At 43.2% G+C, this 16,928-nt stretch overlaps 1 protein-coding gene across 1 annotated transcript in view; it reads left to right on the top strand.

Moving 5' to 3' along the window:
• Window positions 1-16,928, top strand: part of LYPD6 (LY6/PLAUR domain containing 6) — a 56,423-nt gene that overhangs the window by 22,493 nt on the left and 17,002 nt on the right. Inside the window, exon 2 of the mRNA XM_035131383.2 lies at window positions 14,801-14,990. Within this exon, the coding sequence (XP_034987274.1) occupies window positions 14,873-14,990 (118 nt within the window). The 5' untranslated portion in view covers window positions 14,801-14,872. The remainder of the gene's footprint in view (window positions 1-14,800; window positions 14,991-16,928) is intronic.

Consider the following 16,928-nt stretch of genomic DNA (forward strand, 5'->3'; position numbering starts at 1 on the left):
CTAGAGATTTGATATTGTGTCTGTGTTTTTGTATTTCGCTTTCCCTCCCAGAAAACTGTGTATATCCCAGGGGTGAATGTTGCTTGTAAAGTGATCCACTTCCAAGCAGGAGGGTTGCAGCTTGTAGCATGCCATGTTGTGACAAGCTGGAGAACTCCTTATTAGTAGGTCTCTTGGCAGGGAAAAGTTCCGGTGTTCACCTGGTAGACTGGAAACACTGTTAGCAAGGAGAAGCACTTGGGAGAAAAGGCAGTTGTCTGCTCTTCTCGACGTGGAATTATTTGCAGCCTCGAGCTAGCCAGTCTGCTTGGAAGAAACTGCCCCAGTTTGCCTTAGTGGCCTGGGTATCACCTTCCATCTGATTTTACAATAGATGAGCAAAGTACTTTTTAAGTGGCAGGAGGAATAACCATCCTTAGATTAGTCTGTGTCCAGTTGTTACCAGTTTTGCATATGTTCATCCCATCCTGTTTCCACAATTATCTGTGTACAGGCAACAACTGATTTATGCACATACAATTGATGTGCAATTGCACACATGTGCATTGCAGCAACCTAAGAAGTTGCTGGAAAAGGGGCTGTAATGGGAGGCAAATTGAGGTGGAGTGGGTTTATGTTCCCTCCATGAACGCACACAGGGGTCAGGAACATAAGTCCCACACGAATTGGTTGTTGCCCGTATATTAAAACACATATTTATGAGTTTCAACACAAAGATCACATTGAAATATGCATTTTAACTCAATTACGTGCATTTCATCATAAAATATACATTTTAATTCACATTGGCACGCTTTTTGAACCAGGTGCCGAATCGCAAAATTCAAAGAAGTGCAAAAACAGAAGAATAATTGCATCTAATCCACCCATTAGTCCATGGAGCTGCTATTTCCATCAGAGTTCATAGTAATTGAATTCCTCAAGTATTTGTACCCATGAGAAGAGCCCTGCTGAATCCAAAAGGATTTGGATTCAGGTCCTGGGCCTTGCTGGGAACAGAGAAGTTACGTTCCCAGAAGCCAATACTTGGGAACTGTCAAGCTGGGGACTTAGAGAAGTATGCATTGTGTTCTATTTGAAACTGAGTGTTGTAATTAATAGATAAAATGTATATTTTAACTTTCATATTTGGATTACAAAAGATATGGTGTTATCTTGACAAACGTCAGAGCCCTGCGAAATGGAAATGGGAAAATCTTTTGGAGGATATGAATAACTTGCCAGTGGTTAAGTGTGCAAGTAGAAGTACAAACTTGGTTATCAGATTAATTTGGGAACAAGGCTTTTTCTGTGGTGATGCCACATCTCTGGAGAGATGTCTGCTTGAATTTTTTGTTGCTCAGTACCAAGAGAAGGCTATCTTGTTTTCTTGGGCCTTGAAAAAAAATCTCTTCAAGGCTTAACTAATTATTATTGCTTCTGCTTTTACTTTTGGCTACTTGTTACTTTATTGATTATTATTCTTCTAGAATATTCATGCCTCATGAAATAAGCTGCTTTGGAACACTAATGATGGGGGGGGGGGACAGGACAGGAATACAAATTTGGTTAGATACATATTTGGTTAGATTAGAAAGGTTGCAAACACACTTTGAAGCATGCCCCTGCCCCACCTTAAAAATAAACCTGTAATTTGTTAAGGGTGTTGGGAATTGTATATATGTGAGGAACAAGCTATAGTTTTCAGGATTCTTTGAGGGTTTTGTGTATGTGTGCGCGTGTGCCTGTAGAATATCCTTTAAAAGTATGGTGTGTATGTAGCCAAAGAGAGCACATTCATGAGGCGCTTGAAAAAATGCTGCCTTTTTTTAGCTCCATGAACTCCCCTTGCAACTTGTAATTAGCAGCAGGACTAGATGGTCCACTTTTTCATGGAGTAATTAGTACACTAATTGTGTTTGACTGTTTGACCATACTTGCCTGCTGTAATTGAGGTAGGACGGTGAACTCCTTCACCATGTCTGCTCTGGGTCTTAACCGATGACTATGTGATATAATGAAGCCTACACAGACGTCAAACCAGCTAGAGTGTGTTTGACCTTTCCCAAGGCTTGGAAGAAAGAGGGGGGAAACAGGAAAGGAAAAAAAATGAGTGGAGGTGTTGGGGAGGGAGATTTGTCAAGAAGAGAAAGACATGGAATGATTTTTGTCTGTTTAAAATGTCAGCCAGCCCAAGCATGGATAAAAAGTGGGAGTGAGACTGAGCACCAACACAGAATACAAGAATGAGCAAAAATATAAACAAGCAGTCCTGTGTATTTCTATTTACAGGTAAGCCCCACAGAATTCAAGTGTGTAATCTTAAAGTTCAGGAGAATTATGGAATCTAACATCACTGGTGTGATATCCCATCAACTCCTCAGTTTTCATCTGGTGGCTTCGAAACCACAAGTGGGACACACTCTGACCTATGCTGAGTCATAGCAGTGGCATCACTTGCTCCCCCCCCCTTCCTAAGGAAAGGCATGGGGAAGATGACTAGGGGCAAATGGATGATTTGCTTACATACTTACATTTTTTATAAGTATGAAAAAGAAAAGGGAATTTCAGCAGATAGATTCCTTTTTCGTCAATACTGGATGACAAGCTAGTTTGACTTCTCATGGGGAGGTCCATAGCTGAGTGGTTGAGCATCTGCTTTGCACACTGAAGGTTTCAAGTTCCATGTCCTGCATTTTAAGAGACCCCTGCCTGAAACCTTGGAGAGCCTCTGTCAGTGTTGACAAAACTGAGCTAGATGGACCAATGGCCTAGCTCAGTGTCTTCCTATGTTCCAAAGCCGTACCAACATTCCGTCTGCTGTGCAGCCATCTTGGGCTTGCCGATCGTAAGGTCGGCAGTTCAAATCCACACGATGGAGTGAGCTCCCGTTGCTTTGTCCCAACTCGTGCCAACCTAGCAGTTCGATAGCATACCAGTGCGGGTAGATAAATAGGTACCATTGCGGTGGGAAGGTAAATGGCATTTCTGTGTGCTCCAGCACTTTTCACAGTGTTCTGTTGCACCAGAATGATCGAATTCGACTGGAGTTAACTGTCCAGGGGTCCTTTACCCTTACCTAAACCACTTCACATAAACCACTTCTAGTGCTGTGCAAATAAAATTAGAACAAAATAGTTCCAATCCACAGTAGTGATATAGTTGAAAAATGGCTTTAGGACCGAGTTAATGGAATATCTACTAGTGATGCTAAATCAGGGCCAGTATGAGATTAGCACTTGAAATATTTATGTGTTAAACATATGGAAAAACTCTCCTTATTTAGCTGGCCATCAGCATTGACCTTTCACGTCCTGTTTCTACATCACTGCTTGCCAGGCATATGTTTCTCAAGTAGTACGTAAATACAATTTTGGTGGTTTTAATCCTTATAAAATTTATCCTTATCAAATTTCATCCAATTTATTCCTGGCTGTTGCTCCCCAATTTATACATGCTTTTGTCCTTACCTTTGGTGAAAACAAAATGAAACTCTTCCAAACACAACAGTAACAGGAAAAGCCTTGGTATGTGCTGTGAAACTACACCATGTGATTATTATTACAGAGGGGATTTTTTTGTCTCTGTTTTCTGTACTTCCAGTGATGATTACAGCAAGGTACAGCGAAAAGTGAGATTCTGAGAAATGATATGGCAGCATGAATTTTGTGTTCTGGGAACAGTTGCTTCCATTGCATTGCAGCGTTCCACTCCATCACAGCAATTTTTCATTTCTGCACCCCAAATCAAATTTGCATCAAGATCGCTATATCCAAAACAATGTCAGTTGTTGCCTAACAGGAGTGAGGTAGGGGCTCAAGGACTACAACGAGATTGCAGAGTGTGCTGTCAAATTATTTACTGTTCAAGTCCATTGCATGGCATCTGAAGGGGGAATCATAAACAATGCTTGGATTACTTCTCATTGCCACATATTTTCCCATTGTAAACATGTACCACAGCAAAGGGAGGCCTGATTCAGACATGCAAATACTATTGTGACTTGGTGTGTGTGTGTGTGTGTGTGTGTGTGTGTGTGTGTGTGTGTGTGTTGGGGGTGGGTGAGATTGAAAATATGACCTGCCTGGAGGCTGCCCCACTTGACAAAGCTTGTGTGAGATGTTGCTTGCTGAGGTGCTTTTGATAGCTTTCGCCACCCCACCCACACAATGATGTTTAGAAAGGTTTGTGGAAGTGGCTCCATTTTAAGGGATTGCTATGCTAGTGTTGCAGATGGTGCCCTCACTGGACTTAGGCTGTCTGGGGGAACTGAAAGCCGAAAAGAAATGCACGCAGGATCCTTAGCCATTTGAACTTATTTCTAAGCCACCTTCTCCTATAAGATGTATCAAGGTGGTGTACAGCAATGTATACAAATGTCTGAACCCAGACAAATTGCTATTAGTCTTCACAATGCTTTACAAAAGTAAGCCAACTTTAAACTATGGTTAATGGAGCAAGCTTCCTTTCATAAATAATAGTTAAGATTGACCACTGTTTAGGGTTCGGATGTAATGCTGTAAACTGGTTAAATGGAGATGGAACCTTCCCATTACCTGCCAAACAAGAGAAGGAGCAGAGAGAGGGAACATGCGAGCCTGAGGCTTATCATAATGGCTTAGGGTTTCATGCTTATTTATTTGTCTGTTCATCTTGCTTATGAATCACTTCCCACAAGGTATTTCAAAGTGATTTAGAATATAAAAACATTTATATATATAAAAAACAGTTGAAATACAATGGTTGCATTCATATTTTGTTTAGATTCAATACAATGGTGTTGCATCACGTTAGAATCAGGGCCGGCTCTAGGGGTAGGCTGGGTGGCGCGGGGCCAGCAGGGGGGCGCCGGAGCGATCTCTGCACCACGGCGCCAGGGCGCCCGTCATGCTTGAGACGACCCTGGTTAGAATTCTTTATGGGACAGTGTCGGGGCCTGGAGTCACATTTGGAAATATAAAATTCTGGATGTCACAAAATACCCACTTCGCAAAAGAAAAGTTGGTGCTGCTCAGAACCCTCCCACCCTGCAAAACATCTCAAGGGGTGAAACGACCACAACTCCCAAAACAAAACAGAGAAAAGTAGGTAGCACCCTCTGTAATGAATCCTCAAATCAAACAAACAAACAAAAAAGTTTTATAATAATTGGAGGTGCTGGCGCCCAGGAAGCCGTTTGAAGATGCTGTGCCCTGAAACGTTCCCATTTCTGCAAAGGGGTTGTGGACCAGACTCTTAGCAAAGGACCATCTATGGGTAACAAATCAAAGGCCGGTTCTGGGAATGGGTCTGACGGGGTGCCACGAGGACACTCTGCAAGTCCTGTCCGGCATTCGAGAGGGATTAAAAGTTTCATTTCAGTTGATGTTGTTGCTGCAGCACATGAAGGAAGTCTCTTCTGCAGTTTAGTATCCCCGGCCTTCTATTGTTTCCTGGGCTGGTGATAGCAAGGCAACATGTCGCCATCTTAATCAGATCTGACAAATGGACAATTATGTTGCTGCTTGGCGAATTTGCTGGGTGACTTCAGTAGCTCCATTTTCAGAGCAAAAGGCCAAGGGAGGGGGAACAGGCCTGCCTGACGTTGGGGAAGATGTGTTAGGAGTCGTCCTACACATGAGTAGGACCTTGGCAAAGACACATGCCCGACTGGTCGATCGTAGCCTCCACAATATTCCGAAGCTAGGACAGGGCCCTGTTTTGGTGTCTTTAACCTTCATCAGCTGAAAGGATTGAATATTACATAATAACTGGAGGAAGCATACATATACTAGTTACAGACTAGTATACAGATTATTGTGGACACTACCTTACCTTAGAAGACTCATACATCAAACGCGGTATCAATATATTCAGACTCTTTAATGGAACTGGAATCTGAATTATTCAATTAGATACTGGTATTGAACTGAGTTTGCGAATATTCTTTAAACATTAAGTTTGTTACAGAAATTGTATGGTTGCATGTAATTTTGTTTTCTATGTTCAAATTGGTTTGTTAATAGGGATTATTCTTATTATTGAATGGTATTGTTGGCCTGAGTTCTTGGGCTGAGGGAACTAAGCATCCTTTAAAAACCTACTGTTGCTGTACTTATAACGTCACAGTCAGTAATACACTTTAACTTCAATGTGCCTGAAATCCTTCAAGACTAGGTTTTTTAAGCAACATGGACTCTTGCTAGAGCCTTATAATATTTTTTAAGCAACATGGGCTCTTGCTAGAGGCTTATAATATTTTCAAGGACAAGACGTAGTAGGGAAGAAGAAGAAAAGGATGAATCAATCAGGAAAAGTGAGAATTAAAAATGTGTATTGGGGAGGTGCTTGATTGAAATGATAGAGGAAGAAAGGGTTTGATGTTGGGTGGTAGGAAACAGCAAGAGGGGGGAATTGATTGGTACCAATAGAGGGAGAAGACAAGATGGATATACAGAAGTCATGTTCCAAAGGTAAGTGATGCTGAGGAGAAAAAAGTCAGTGAAGAAGAGAGTGGTGTGAACTGAGAAATGAGTAGAAAATAATGGGTCAATAAGCAGCATTTTAGATGATGGTAGAGGCTTCAGAGGGAAAAAAGCAGTGCTTGTGGGGAGAGTAGTGATTCTAGCTATATCGACCAATTGAACAGGACTTGTCAAGAATATGGATATACGGCAGAGGAAAACAAGGAATGTTCAGAAATGCAAACTCCAGCAGTCTTTGATTGAAAAGAGTGAAAAACAGGTTTGAGAGGATTAAGAAGTTGTTAGAAAAGGAAATGAGACACAGAGAATACTACAGGGTGACAGACCTCAATCGGAATGCAAGCTTTTAAAAACAGAATAGGTGTAACATAAGGGAAGGGGACACAGTAAGTGAGGGTGAATCCAGGGGACAGTAGATTTCCAAAGATCCGTGCTGACTGCATTTGATAGGAGTTGTAGCCCCAACCCTCTGCCAGGCACCAGGTTGAGAAGACTGTCCTAGAGCAGCGTTTCTCAACCGCTGTTCCACGGCACACTAGTGTGCCGCGAGACGCTGGCTGGTGTGCGGCGACGAGAAGGGCGATTTGCATTGTCACGTGCCTGGCGGCTGCCAATAAGCGATGCTGACCCACCAGAAAGCAATATTTCTCCTCCTCTTTCCCAAAGCTCAGTGCAAACGACTGGAGGGTGGTTTTAGACAAACTTAAAGAAGCTGGCTGGATGAGCTCAACCTGAAACTTGCTGAGCAAAGGATTGTGCTGGCAGAGAAATCAGCGGCTTGTGAAGCCTTATTACAGGAGATTGCAACCAACACAGCAATTGGCAAGTGTTTCTTACAGTCATAATTATATAGTCAATATAGGGCGGCACAGAGTTAATTTTTTAAACTTTTTTAATGGTGGTGTGCCTCGTGATTTTTTTCATGGAACAAGTGTGCCGTGGCCCAAAAAAGGTTGAGAAACACTGTCCTAGAGCAATGCCTCTTTGGTGGAAAGTTCAAGGTTAATTACGAGAAGCATTATATTAGGGGTTTGGACAAATAGAAGAATTTAAACACTCAGAATTTCTGAAAAAGCCACCTCTTTCCTCCTTGTGACAGTTGGCTAGGTTGGGTTCCCTTTGAAACACAGTCTCAGATTTTAAATTTCTTTTTAACGATTGATTTGAAGTTGGTCTAGGATCATTAAGGATGTGGTAGGCTTTCCACATACCATTTTCTGGTGCTTTATCTTCTTGGTTTAAAAATGCTTCAGCCAGCACTATTACTCAAGAACTGGTTATAAATTTTGTTTGTTTTTCTTAGTTTTCTGTTTTTGTTGTGTCAGCACTGCATAAGAGGACATGCCTTTCCCCACAATACTTTAAGCCAACAAAATATCTGAATCGCACGCTGTGAAGAACTGGCATCTCCTAACCCCTTGGTTCCCCCCCCCACTTCCAGTTCTTGCTTTGTTTACTTCATAAAAGGAACTCTCTTGCAAATATGAATTGTAAATAGATAACCCTCCATAGTTAAGTATGTAAATGTGCTTTCTCTATGAAAGCAGTTGCGTGTTTAGACCTTTAAACCTCCCCCTTAAATAAATTCAGACAAGACTCAAATTTTGGTTTGGTTTTTGGCAGAATTTAGGCCACAACTTTATTGATTACAGCAAGTGAGTGGTTGCATAGGCTCTGGTTTGACTAGCTCCCTGCACCGTTGCAGGTAGTGCTGACCCAGGGCAATAGCGGGTGAACACCTGGAATGGTGGAAAGCCAGGGACATGCTATGTCCACCTCCCAGATGTCCCCCTGGACTCAGGCACGGGCACAACCCCTTGCAGGGTTGACCAAACAATTGAGTCCCTGGATTCCTTTAACAGAATACCTTTCACATAGGGATGGGGAGAGCGTTCCCCCATCCCTATTACCTGAACCAGAGCCTATCCGCAACCTTACAAGTTGTGGCGATTTGCTACGCGGCAGGCGAAACCCAAATGGCACCAACCAATCAGCCAAGTGGGGAAAATTCCTGCCATGCTCCTGTCCCAAAGACAGATGACACACGACAGCATAGCAAGGTCAAGCGCGCAACCCCTAAATAGAGGGAGAGGTGGTCAAGTGTTCTGATGTACTGACTAAGAGAGAAAGCTCAGGGTCATGTGCATAGGCATATATAGGTCCCTTGATCCATTTTGACTAGCGTCCCATTGGTCAGATTGAACCCAGCATCAAGGGGCCTACCAATCGGGTGTTGTGGCTATCCAGTCATACCCACCCACAACACAAGGGTTTGGTTGCCAGGTCTCACCGCAATATGTGCCCTCTTTGAGGGAGGACACGATCTGTGACTAAGACCCAGATGACTTGTCTGCTTGGCCCGGGGAGTTGGTGTTAATATGCATGCAGTATGTTAGAGCAGCTCTGCCCGAGGGCAATTTTAGTGTATTCACAGCTCCCTACTCTATCCCTCGAGAGTTTGTAGCTTGCTCTTTTGATCTGCCTTTTATCTCTCCAGTTTCTGCCTCGTGAACTTTCAAGCTTCCTAGGGCACAGCTGTAAAGAGGGACTTGGTGGCCATGTTTCCTGTCATAGTCATTTTACTGGTTTATTCTGGGCTGGAGAAACCATTGTGGCATACGGACTCACAGCGCAGCAGATTGCATTTGATTGGGCATCCTTCCTTGAACCTGGACTAATTGCATTAGCATTAACTCTTGTAATAACAGCTGTGCTGACTCTTGTACTGCACCTTGTAATTTCTTGCCTAATACAATTGTTCATTTGCACCGTGGTCATTTGTTTGCCACCCAGAGAACTATTGTTACAGCAGGCAGCTTACAGGATAAGTGGAGGAATAAATAAAGAACACATCCCCTGTATTTCATATTATGCAACATACAAGGTAACTGTACAAATGGCTGGTTTTTGGCAGTGACAGGAGAAAACTCCCAAGTCTAGAACAGTGCACCAGCCCTTGCAGTATGTTCCTGGGATAAATAAATCTACTTCTGTATTTTCTGGTGGTGGTTTATTTTGATCCGGGATGGCAAATCTGGTGTCTGCCAGGCAGTGTTGGGATTCTAGCTCCCTTCAGCCCCAGCCAGCCTGACAAGTCATCTGTAAATGGAGTCTCAACATCTGTAAGGCCCACAGTTTTCCTAACTCTATAATACTAGAACCTCACTGGAACCAAACCTCCGGGTATAGGGCGGTATATAAATTCAATAAATAATAATAAAAACTTTGAGAACCACCAGCAACCATTCATAGCATTAAGACCTGCCACAAGGATACTGTCAGAGGGTCGTCGTGGCTACTCTGGAGTAACTCTGCCTGAATCCAGTTTGTCTTCAAAGACGTTTTTTGTGCTCTTTATTTACAGTGTAGAGACAGCTTTAAACATGACCTCTCATCCCGAATAAGCATCAGGGCCGTCTTAAGCGCCCCTGGCGCCATGGTGCGCCGGATCTCTCCGGCGCCCTCCCGCCCCGTTTCCCAGCGCTTGTGGGCGGGTGGGCGCAGCGCGCTGTGTGGCGGGCGGGCAGGCGCAGCGCGATCTCTCTGGCGCCCTCCTACCCCGTTTCCCAGCGCGGTGGGCGGGTGGGCGCAGCGCGCACCTGCCCGGTGGACCGGCCGGCCAGCAGGCGGGCACCATGGTGCCCTGCGCCACCCAGCCTACACGTAGGGCTGGCCCTGATCAGCATCCAGCAATGGCGTGCGTCTGTTCCTACGCCAGCAAAGTAGTCTGGGCACCCCAAAACCCTTGACCTGCGTTGCGCCGCTCTCCTTTCTTCTGGCGCCGGAAGGAGTGATGCCCTTTCAGCTTCCTCCCTCAGCAGTTGGTTCCCTGGCTCTGCAGCATCCCTGAGCATCTGCCTGCATCCCTCCGCCCCCGAGCTTTCCCATTGTTCCTCCCTCTGATTTCTCTCCTCCTCCAAGTCTCCCCCTCTGGTGCTCTCTGTACTTGACGAGGTGGATGTCAGGATGATGGGGGCTGGCTCCCTGTAGGGAGTCACCCTTACAGATACCAATGCATCTTTTCATTATGTTTATGCAGGGCCATTCCCTGTATGTTCCCCCTTTTGTACTTTGTTCTAACATCTGAGGCCCTACTACACATAGTCATGTGAGGATTGGCAGGTATCTAAAAGGAGCAGGGCGCTTTTTTTCATTTGCCAGCCTTTCATGTCCTTTAGATGCCAAGTTAAAACCTGGCTCTTCAGTAAAGCCTTTGGGCCTGGCTGATAACCTCATTCATTTGCTTTTCCTGTGCATTGATTTCTATCCTGAATTTTGCATCTCTGAGAAGCTTTTGATGTAATGTTTCAACCTTTTTAAGGGAAGGGAGATGGCTTTAGTTCTGTTAGCGCTTCTTTCAGTGCCCTGTTCTCCACTGGACTGATGCCTGGAAACAGAAGCCAGCAGCATGTCTGCCCTAAAGGCTTGCACCAGCTCTGTCGCAACATTTCTTACTAGCGTTATGGATTGGGAGGATGAGGCATTTAGAAAAATACAAGGAGGCCATTCACTTTCTGTCGAGGAGCAGGGAGAAGAATGTGATTGCTGCCAGGTAGGTAGGAGGGTGCTGGAGATCTGCTTGCCAACCCTCCAGAACAGCCAAGCTCTCCTGGCAGAGAGAGAGAGAGAGAGAGAGAGAGAGAGAGAGAGAGAGAGAGAGAGAGAGAGAGAGAGAGAGAGAGAGAGAGAGCTGATCAGGCTTCTGTATTTGTTGATAAAGCTCTCATATTAGCCATATTCACTCTTCCCCTCAGACTTGTATGGGTGAGGAGTAGGGATATTGGAGAAGTCCAATGAAAATGGGAGCAAGCAGAAGTGACCAATGTTGGCTTATTCGTCACGTGTCCAGAATAGAAACCAACCCAGTGAATCTGATTGGTATTTGCTGTCGTTGCTTTCAGCCCACAAACGATACGTAATTGATTGCATTCCCCCACTTCCTTTGCGTTGCATTTGCATTGAAATGAACGGAGTGGAGTAAAGTAATGTCAATGAAACAGTGCTTTGTGCAGTGAATATGAGCAGAAGGGGGAACAGTGTCGTCTTGTATACGTAGTGAGAAGTGTGTGGGGTTGTCCACCACCCTTTCTCCCCCTTGATGTGAGTGGGAAGCTTCTTCCATCAGTGTGGCTTCGCCCATGGCTTCATCAGGTGCAGTTCCATTCAACCCTCCAGAATGGGATGGGGTGGTGTTTTTTGAATGGGATTTGGAGGTGTAAACATAACTAGGGCCATTTTACCCCATGTAATCTACTTCATGTTCTCTTCAATGCAAGAGACAAGGAGTGCTGCAAGGTCCTTACAGAACTTTGGACTCAAGCTCCTGACACAGTTTGGCATGAAAAGACACAGCGCCTCTGGTAAAATTAAGGTGGTGAGTGGCTGGGGTGTCAGTGGCACTCCTGCAAGCATTTTTTTTTAAAAAAAGCTTTGAGAAAAGGAGGCTGGGGCAAGAGATTTGGGAGCCATCCTAGAAGGTCTGGGGTTCCAGGTTCCTTGGTTGCCCTCTAATGAAACCCTTGGAAGAGACGATAGATGTAGAATAGAATTAAATTCTTCATATGGCTCCAGAAAAGAATGTTGAAGACAACAGCTGTAGTACTAGAGCAAGGATAAAAGTATTATAATGAATAGGTTGCTTTAAAGATTGGGTGTATGGGAGGGGAGAATGTATTTCTGCTGCGCTCTCTCTCTAAATAATAATAATTAATAATAATTATTTGCTATTGAATAACCTCTGCAGGAAGTGGAACTCGGGTGGCGCTGTGGGTTAAACCACTGAGCCTAGGGCTTGCCGATCAAAAGGTTAGCGGTTTGAATCCCTGTGATGGGGTGAGCTCCCGTTGCTCGGTCCCAGCTCCTGCCAACCTAGCACTTCGAAAGCACGTCAAAGTGCAAGTAGATAAATAGGTACTGCTATAGCGGGAAGGTAAACAGCGTTTCTGTGTGCTGCTCTGGTTCGCCAGAAGCGGCTTTGTCATGCTGGCCACATGACCTGGAAGCTATACGCCGGCTCCCTTGGCCAATAATGCGAGATGAGCGCGCAACCCCAGAGTCGGTCACGACTGGACCTAATGGTCAGGGGTCCCTTTACCTTTTTAACCTCTGCAGGAGCATCTTCATGTGGGCTCTGGGATTGCCAACCCTGGAGTAACATCTGAACATCGTTGCCTATCTCTCATAGCTTTCATTTTCAACTTGGTAGGGGTGATTTTAGAAGGCCACTATGTGTGTCTTCTTAGGAGTGCAAATGGGGATGGAATGACTTTGGTAAAATTGCCTGGTTCAGATAGTCTAAACAATTGCTGCTCTGTATTTTCTTCCCATTATGTCTGTTGGCACCATTTGTTGGATAAGCTGGATCTTCTTCTTTTGTTTACAAAAAAGTTGTCCAACAAGTGGGTATAGCTACGGTATATGCCATCATTTGTGTGGCACCTCTTCAAGCAATTTATTCTCCTTTAATTACTACTCCAGTAATTACTTTGTTGTCTCAAGGGGAAAGGATGGATCTGTTTATCTTGGTCTCAAAGACTGGCTACGCTGCAGAATTTGCCAGGTGAATCGGCTCACGTACTTGAACATAACTGCTTAGAAAGAGCATGCTGGTAGTTTTGGTGAAAGGGCCTGAAGGGGCACAGATCTGAGTTTTTAAAAAATGTATTACATTACAGCACATTACATGACAACACATCAAGCATCTTTGTGTGCTGATCCTTACAGTTTCATAAGGCACACATTTTACTGTGGCTGAGACAACATTCTGTGAACAGTGGCTTTCTTGGTTTCATTGGCAACTGCCCAAGAATCTCACGATAGGATCCCACTGTAACAATCTCTCCTGATTAAAAATAAGTTGTAGCTGGCATATTAAAGGTGATAGCCCTCGGTGGACTGTACGGCCTTGTATAATAAATAAGTGGTCATGTGGAATTTTACCAAGTGTTCTAAACTTACACCTTTGTGCCACTTTTCTGGTGCCAAAGACTTTTGGCATCAGTTCAATTCCAAGCCCTGATTCAGGTTGGTGCTTCAAGCATTATGGTACTGGTACATAGTTTTTTTAAAATAATTGCATGAAGAGAACAGAGACAGTTGTACTGATCTTATTCTAAGGAAATAAAAATGTACCTATTTGATTGAAGTCCAGATAACCTTTGAAATTTACTTTCTGCAAAGGAATGTTTTATACGCAAGATTTCCTTTAGTTGGGTGTAGATGGGTGCATGCGTTGATTGTACACATGCTAAAATAAACCTGCACAGTCATAAAATATGATGGCCTATGCATGATGATGTGCAAAGGGGAAACATCTTCCCTGGTAACTTGAATCAGACCAGCGGTTCCATTACTTCCTGTACTGTTTCTGTCCTTTCTGAGTAAGTAGATCAGGACTGAAAGCCTCTTCTAGATTTGCTACCCAAGATTTGTTAACTGGAGAAGCAAGGGATAAGATCTGGGAAAGCGATGTTATTCTAGACACAGCCAGATCTTAACTGCTGATCCTTGATATCAAGATTATACATGGTACTGAGATGAGGGATTCATTGAAATACAGAAATACAGAAAAGTTGGTTTTAATTAGGAATGTTGAACTGTTCTGAAGATGGTATTTTTGTTTGTTGTTTTGTGTGTAAAGTTTTTGTTTTAGTTCTAGGTTTTGTTTATAAAGTTTTAGTTTAATAATAAATAAATCATTGTTGTTCTATATATATTGTTCTTTTTTCTCACAAAAAGTTAATTGTATTTGTATATGTAATATTCATGAGTATTTCTATCCTTTTTCCTTTCTCTTTTTGGCTATCTCTTTTCTGATATGTTTTCACTATAATTCTTTTTAATTTTTCCTAATCTTTATAAGTCTGTAAGTTTCAATTTTTATGTATCTGCAATATAATTCAATAATAATAATAATAATAATAATAATAATAATAATAATAATAATGAGATCTGGGAAAGCATGTGCTCCCTCTTTACCTATTTTTGAAAATGAGAGGTTGGGCCATAATTATTGCTGTGTTTTGGCAATCTCGTTTTGGAGTATAAGGTATGGCAGAGGTCCCAAATTCTTTGCGTTCCTACATGATTAGTACTCTTTGATTGGAAATAGCACTGGATTTTGGGTGGCGTGGGCACTCCCCCACCCCAACAGGATGCCAAGTTGAGGGGGCGCAAAAGAGATCCATTTTGGGGTGCCAAATTTGGGGCTCACACAGGGTGCCATATTATGAAAGATGATCAGTCTGCCGCTGCTGGGAATAACAACTGGTTTTGGTGTTTAATCTTGCAGGTGTGTAGTTTAATTGAGTTTACCGACTGACCACTGTTGTGTGTTTTCTTTCTGTCTGTCCCTCCAGGTGCACATCTCTTCCAGATACAAGGAGAACGAACTCCCGAGAAATCCGCATGTTTGAGTCTCCCCCTCTGCAATGGCATCTTGGCCTGTGCTGGCCTGGGTCCTGCTCATCCGTTTCATTGCTGATTACCTGAATGGAATTCAAGCCCGGGAGTTTACAGTGAAAGACATTGTCTACCTTCATCCTTCAAGTAAGTCTCAAGGAGCAGCTTATTATATTAAGATGTCCTTTTCCCCCATTCAAGGACTATGAAAAAGAGCAGAGAAGCTAACAACAAGCTCTTTACAAACAGCATTTATTTTATTTTTCGTTTCAGATGTCAACTCTAAAAAGAAAAAAAAAAGCCATAGACATTCCCCCAACAGAAGCACAGAATCTTAAAATAATGAAAACAATTGATTAAGTCATTTCAGTTATTGAACAAAAGTGTTGCTCCACAGATCTTGAGTCTGCGTTTCTTGAGTCCGAGCCTTCCTATTTCTCTCCACTGTAAACAGTAAAAGAAAGCAGAACTGTAAAAAAGCCAAAAATGCTTCCAGAAACGCCATATTTACTATATCTGCTGGCACTGAAGTGGCTCATAGGAACAAATAAAATGCTTAATGTCTCTGTTCTGCCCTCCACCCAATGAAACAAGCCCTATGAATCCAAAACAGCTTCTGAGAACAAGGTTGCTACCAATGCAAATAGCAGCAATTACATAGATCTTGTAAATAATGGAAAAAAGGTGTTATATGGAATGGTAAAACGTATCTAACAATTTCCCACTTCCCCCCTCCCCTTAATGGCCTGGTTCAGCAAGTTCAAGCCTCCTTCTTGGGCATGGCCACCCACAAGCCAAAGTTTGGAAATATCTGCTTCTTGATTTAAAACTGGAGTTTACTTTATACTTCTGAACTGGGAACTCTGATTAGTCTAAACAAGCCAGAATCATAAACCATGGTAGGAATTTAATGTTGTGCATTTCTGCTTGTCAGGTGTGCTTTTTTCTTTCTTTCTTTCTTGGCCTGCGGGGTGGGAGTGGGGGACGCAAAACCCAGGGGAATAAATGAAAAACCTTATTCATATTTTTAATCCAGAGTGAGCATGCAAGTTGTCCCAGAATCATTGAAAAGGAGCAGAATGAGCTTCTGCATGCAGGCAGGACAGAAAAAGCAAATGGCCTTGTATGCATTACATATGTTGCATGCAATCTTACTGTCATCTGTGGTCTCTTTCCACCCTCCTTGCCTTCGCTGGTCGTGTTATATAATAATATATAATAATAATAATAATAATAATAATAATAATAATAATAATAATAATAATAATTTATTATTGATACCCCGCCCATCTGGCTGGGTTTCTTCAGCCATTCTGGGTGCCTCCCAACAGAATATTAAAAACACAATACAGCATTCAACATTAAAAACTTCCCTAAACAGCAGGGCTGCCTTCAGATGTCTTTTAAAAGTAAGGTAGTTGCTTATTTCCTTGACATCTGATGGGAGGGCGTTCCACAGGGTAGGTGCCACTACCGAGAAGACCCTCTGCCTGGTTCCCTGTAATCTCACTTCTCGCAAGGAGGGAACCGCCAAAAGGCCCTCGGCGCTGGACCTCAGTGTCCGGGTTGAACGATGGGGGTGCAGATGCTCCTTCAGATATACTGGGCCATTGCTTCTTCCTGCTTTTATCCTGAGCTCTCCCAGTTGGCATGAGCAAACCTTTCCCAAACATTCCTTAGTTGGCAGCCCAGCCACATCTTTCTTAGGTAGTATCACTGTCCTAATTTGTATTAAATTGCATTTATAGCACCTTATTGTGTTGTTTGTTCTGCATTCTGTTGTATGCCACTGTTGTTTTGACAGGTAGGTGGTCTGTCAGTATCATAAAGCCAATAAGCACACACATTTTAAGGCTGGCTTACATTTTCACAGGTGGTTTTTAAAAATGATGCTTGCACAACTATAAGCAACCTTTCTCCATCTTTCCACCCTTTTTTACTTGCAGCTTCGATTTTGTTTTGAAACAAAGGCACAAAGGTGGGGTGGGGAGTTGATTTCTGCTATTTTCTTTCAGTTTGGCACCACTAGGTGCTTTCCTGTTGACCAAGAGAGTGGATTGCAAGATATAGTTACAGGCAAATTCT

The sequence above is a fragment of the Zootoca vivipara genome, chromosome 1 (assembly GCF_963506605.1).
Source record: "Zootoca vivipara chromosome 1, rZooViv1.1, whole genome shotgun sequence".
NCBI classification, from domain to species: domain Eukaryota; kingdom Metazoa; phylum Chordata; class Lepidosauria; order Squamata; family Lacertidae; genus Zootoca; species Zootoca vivipara.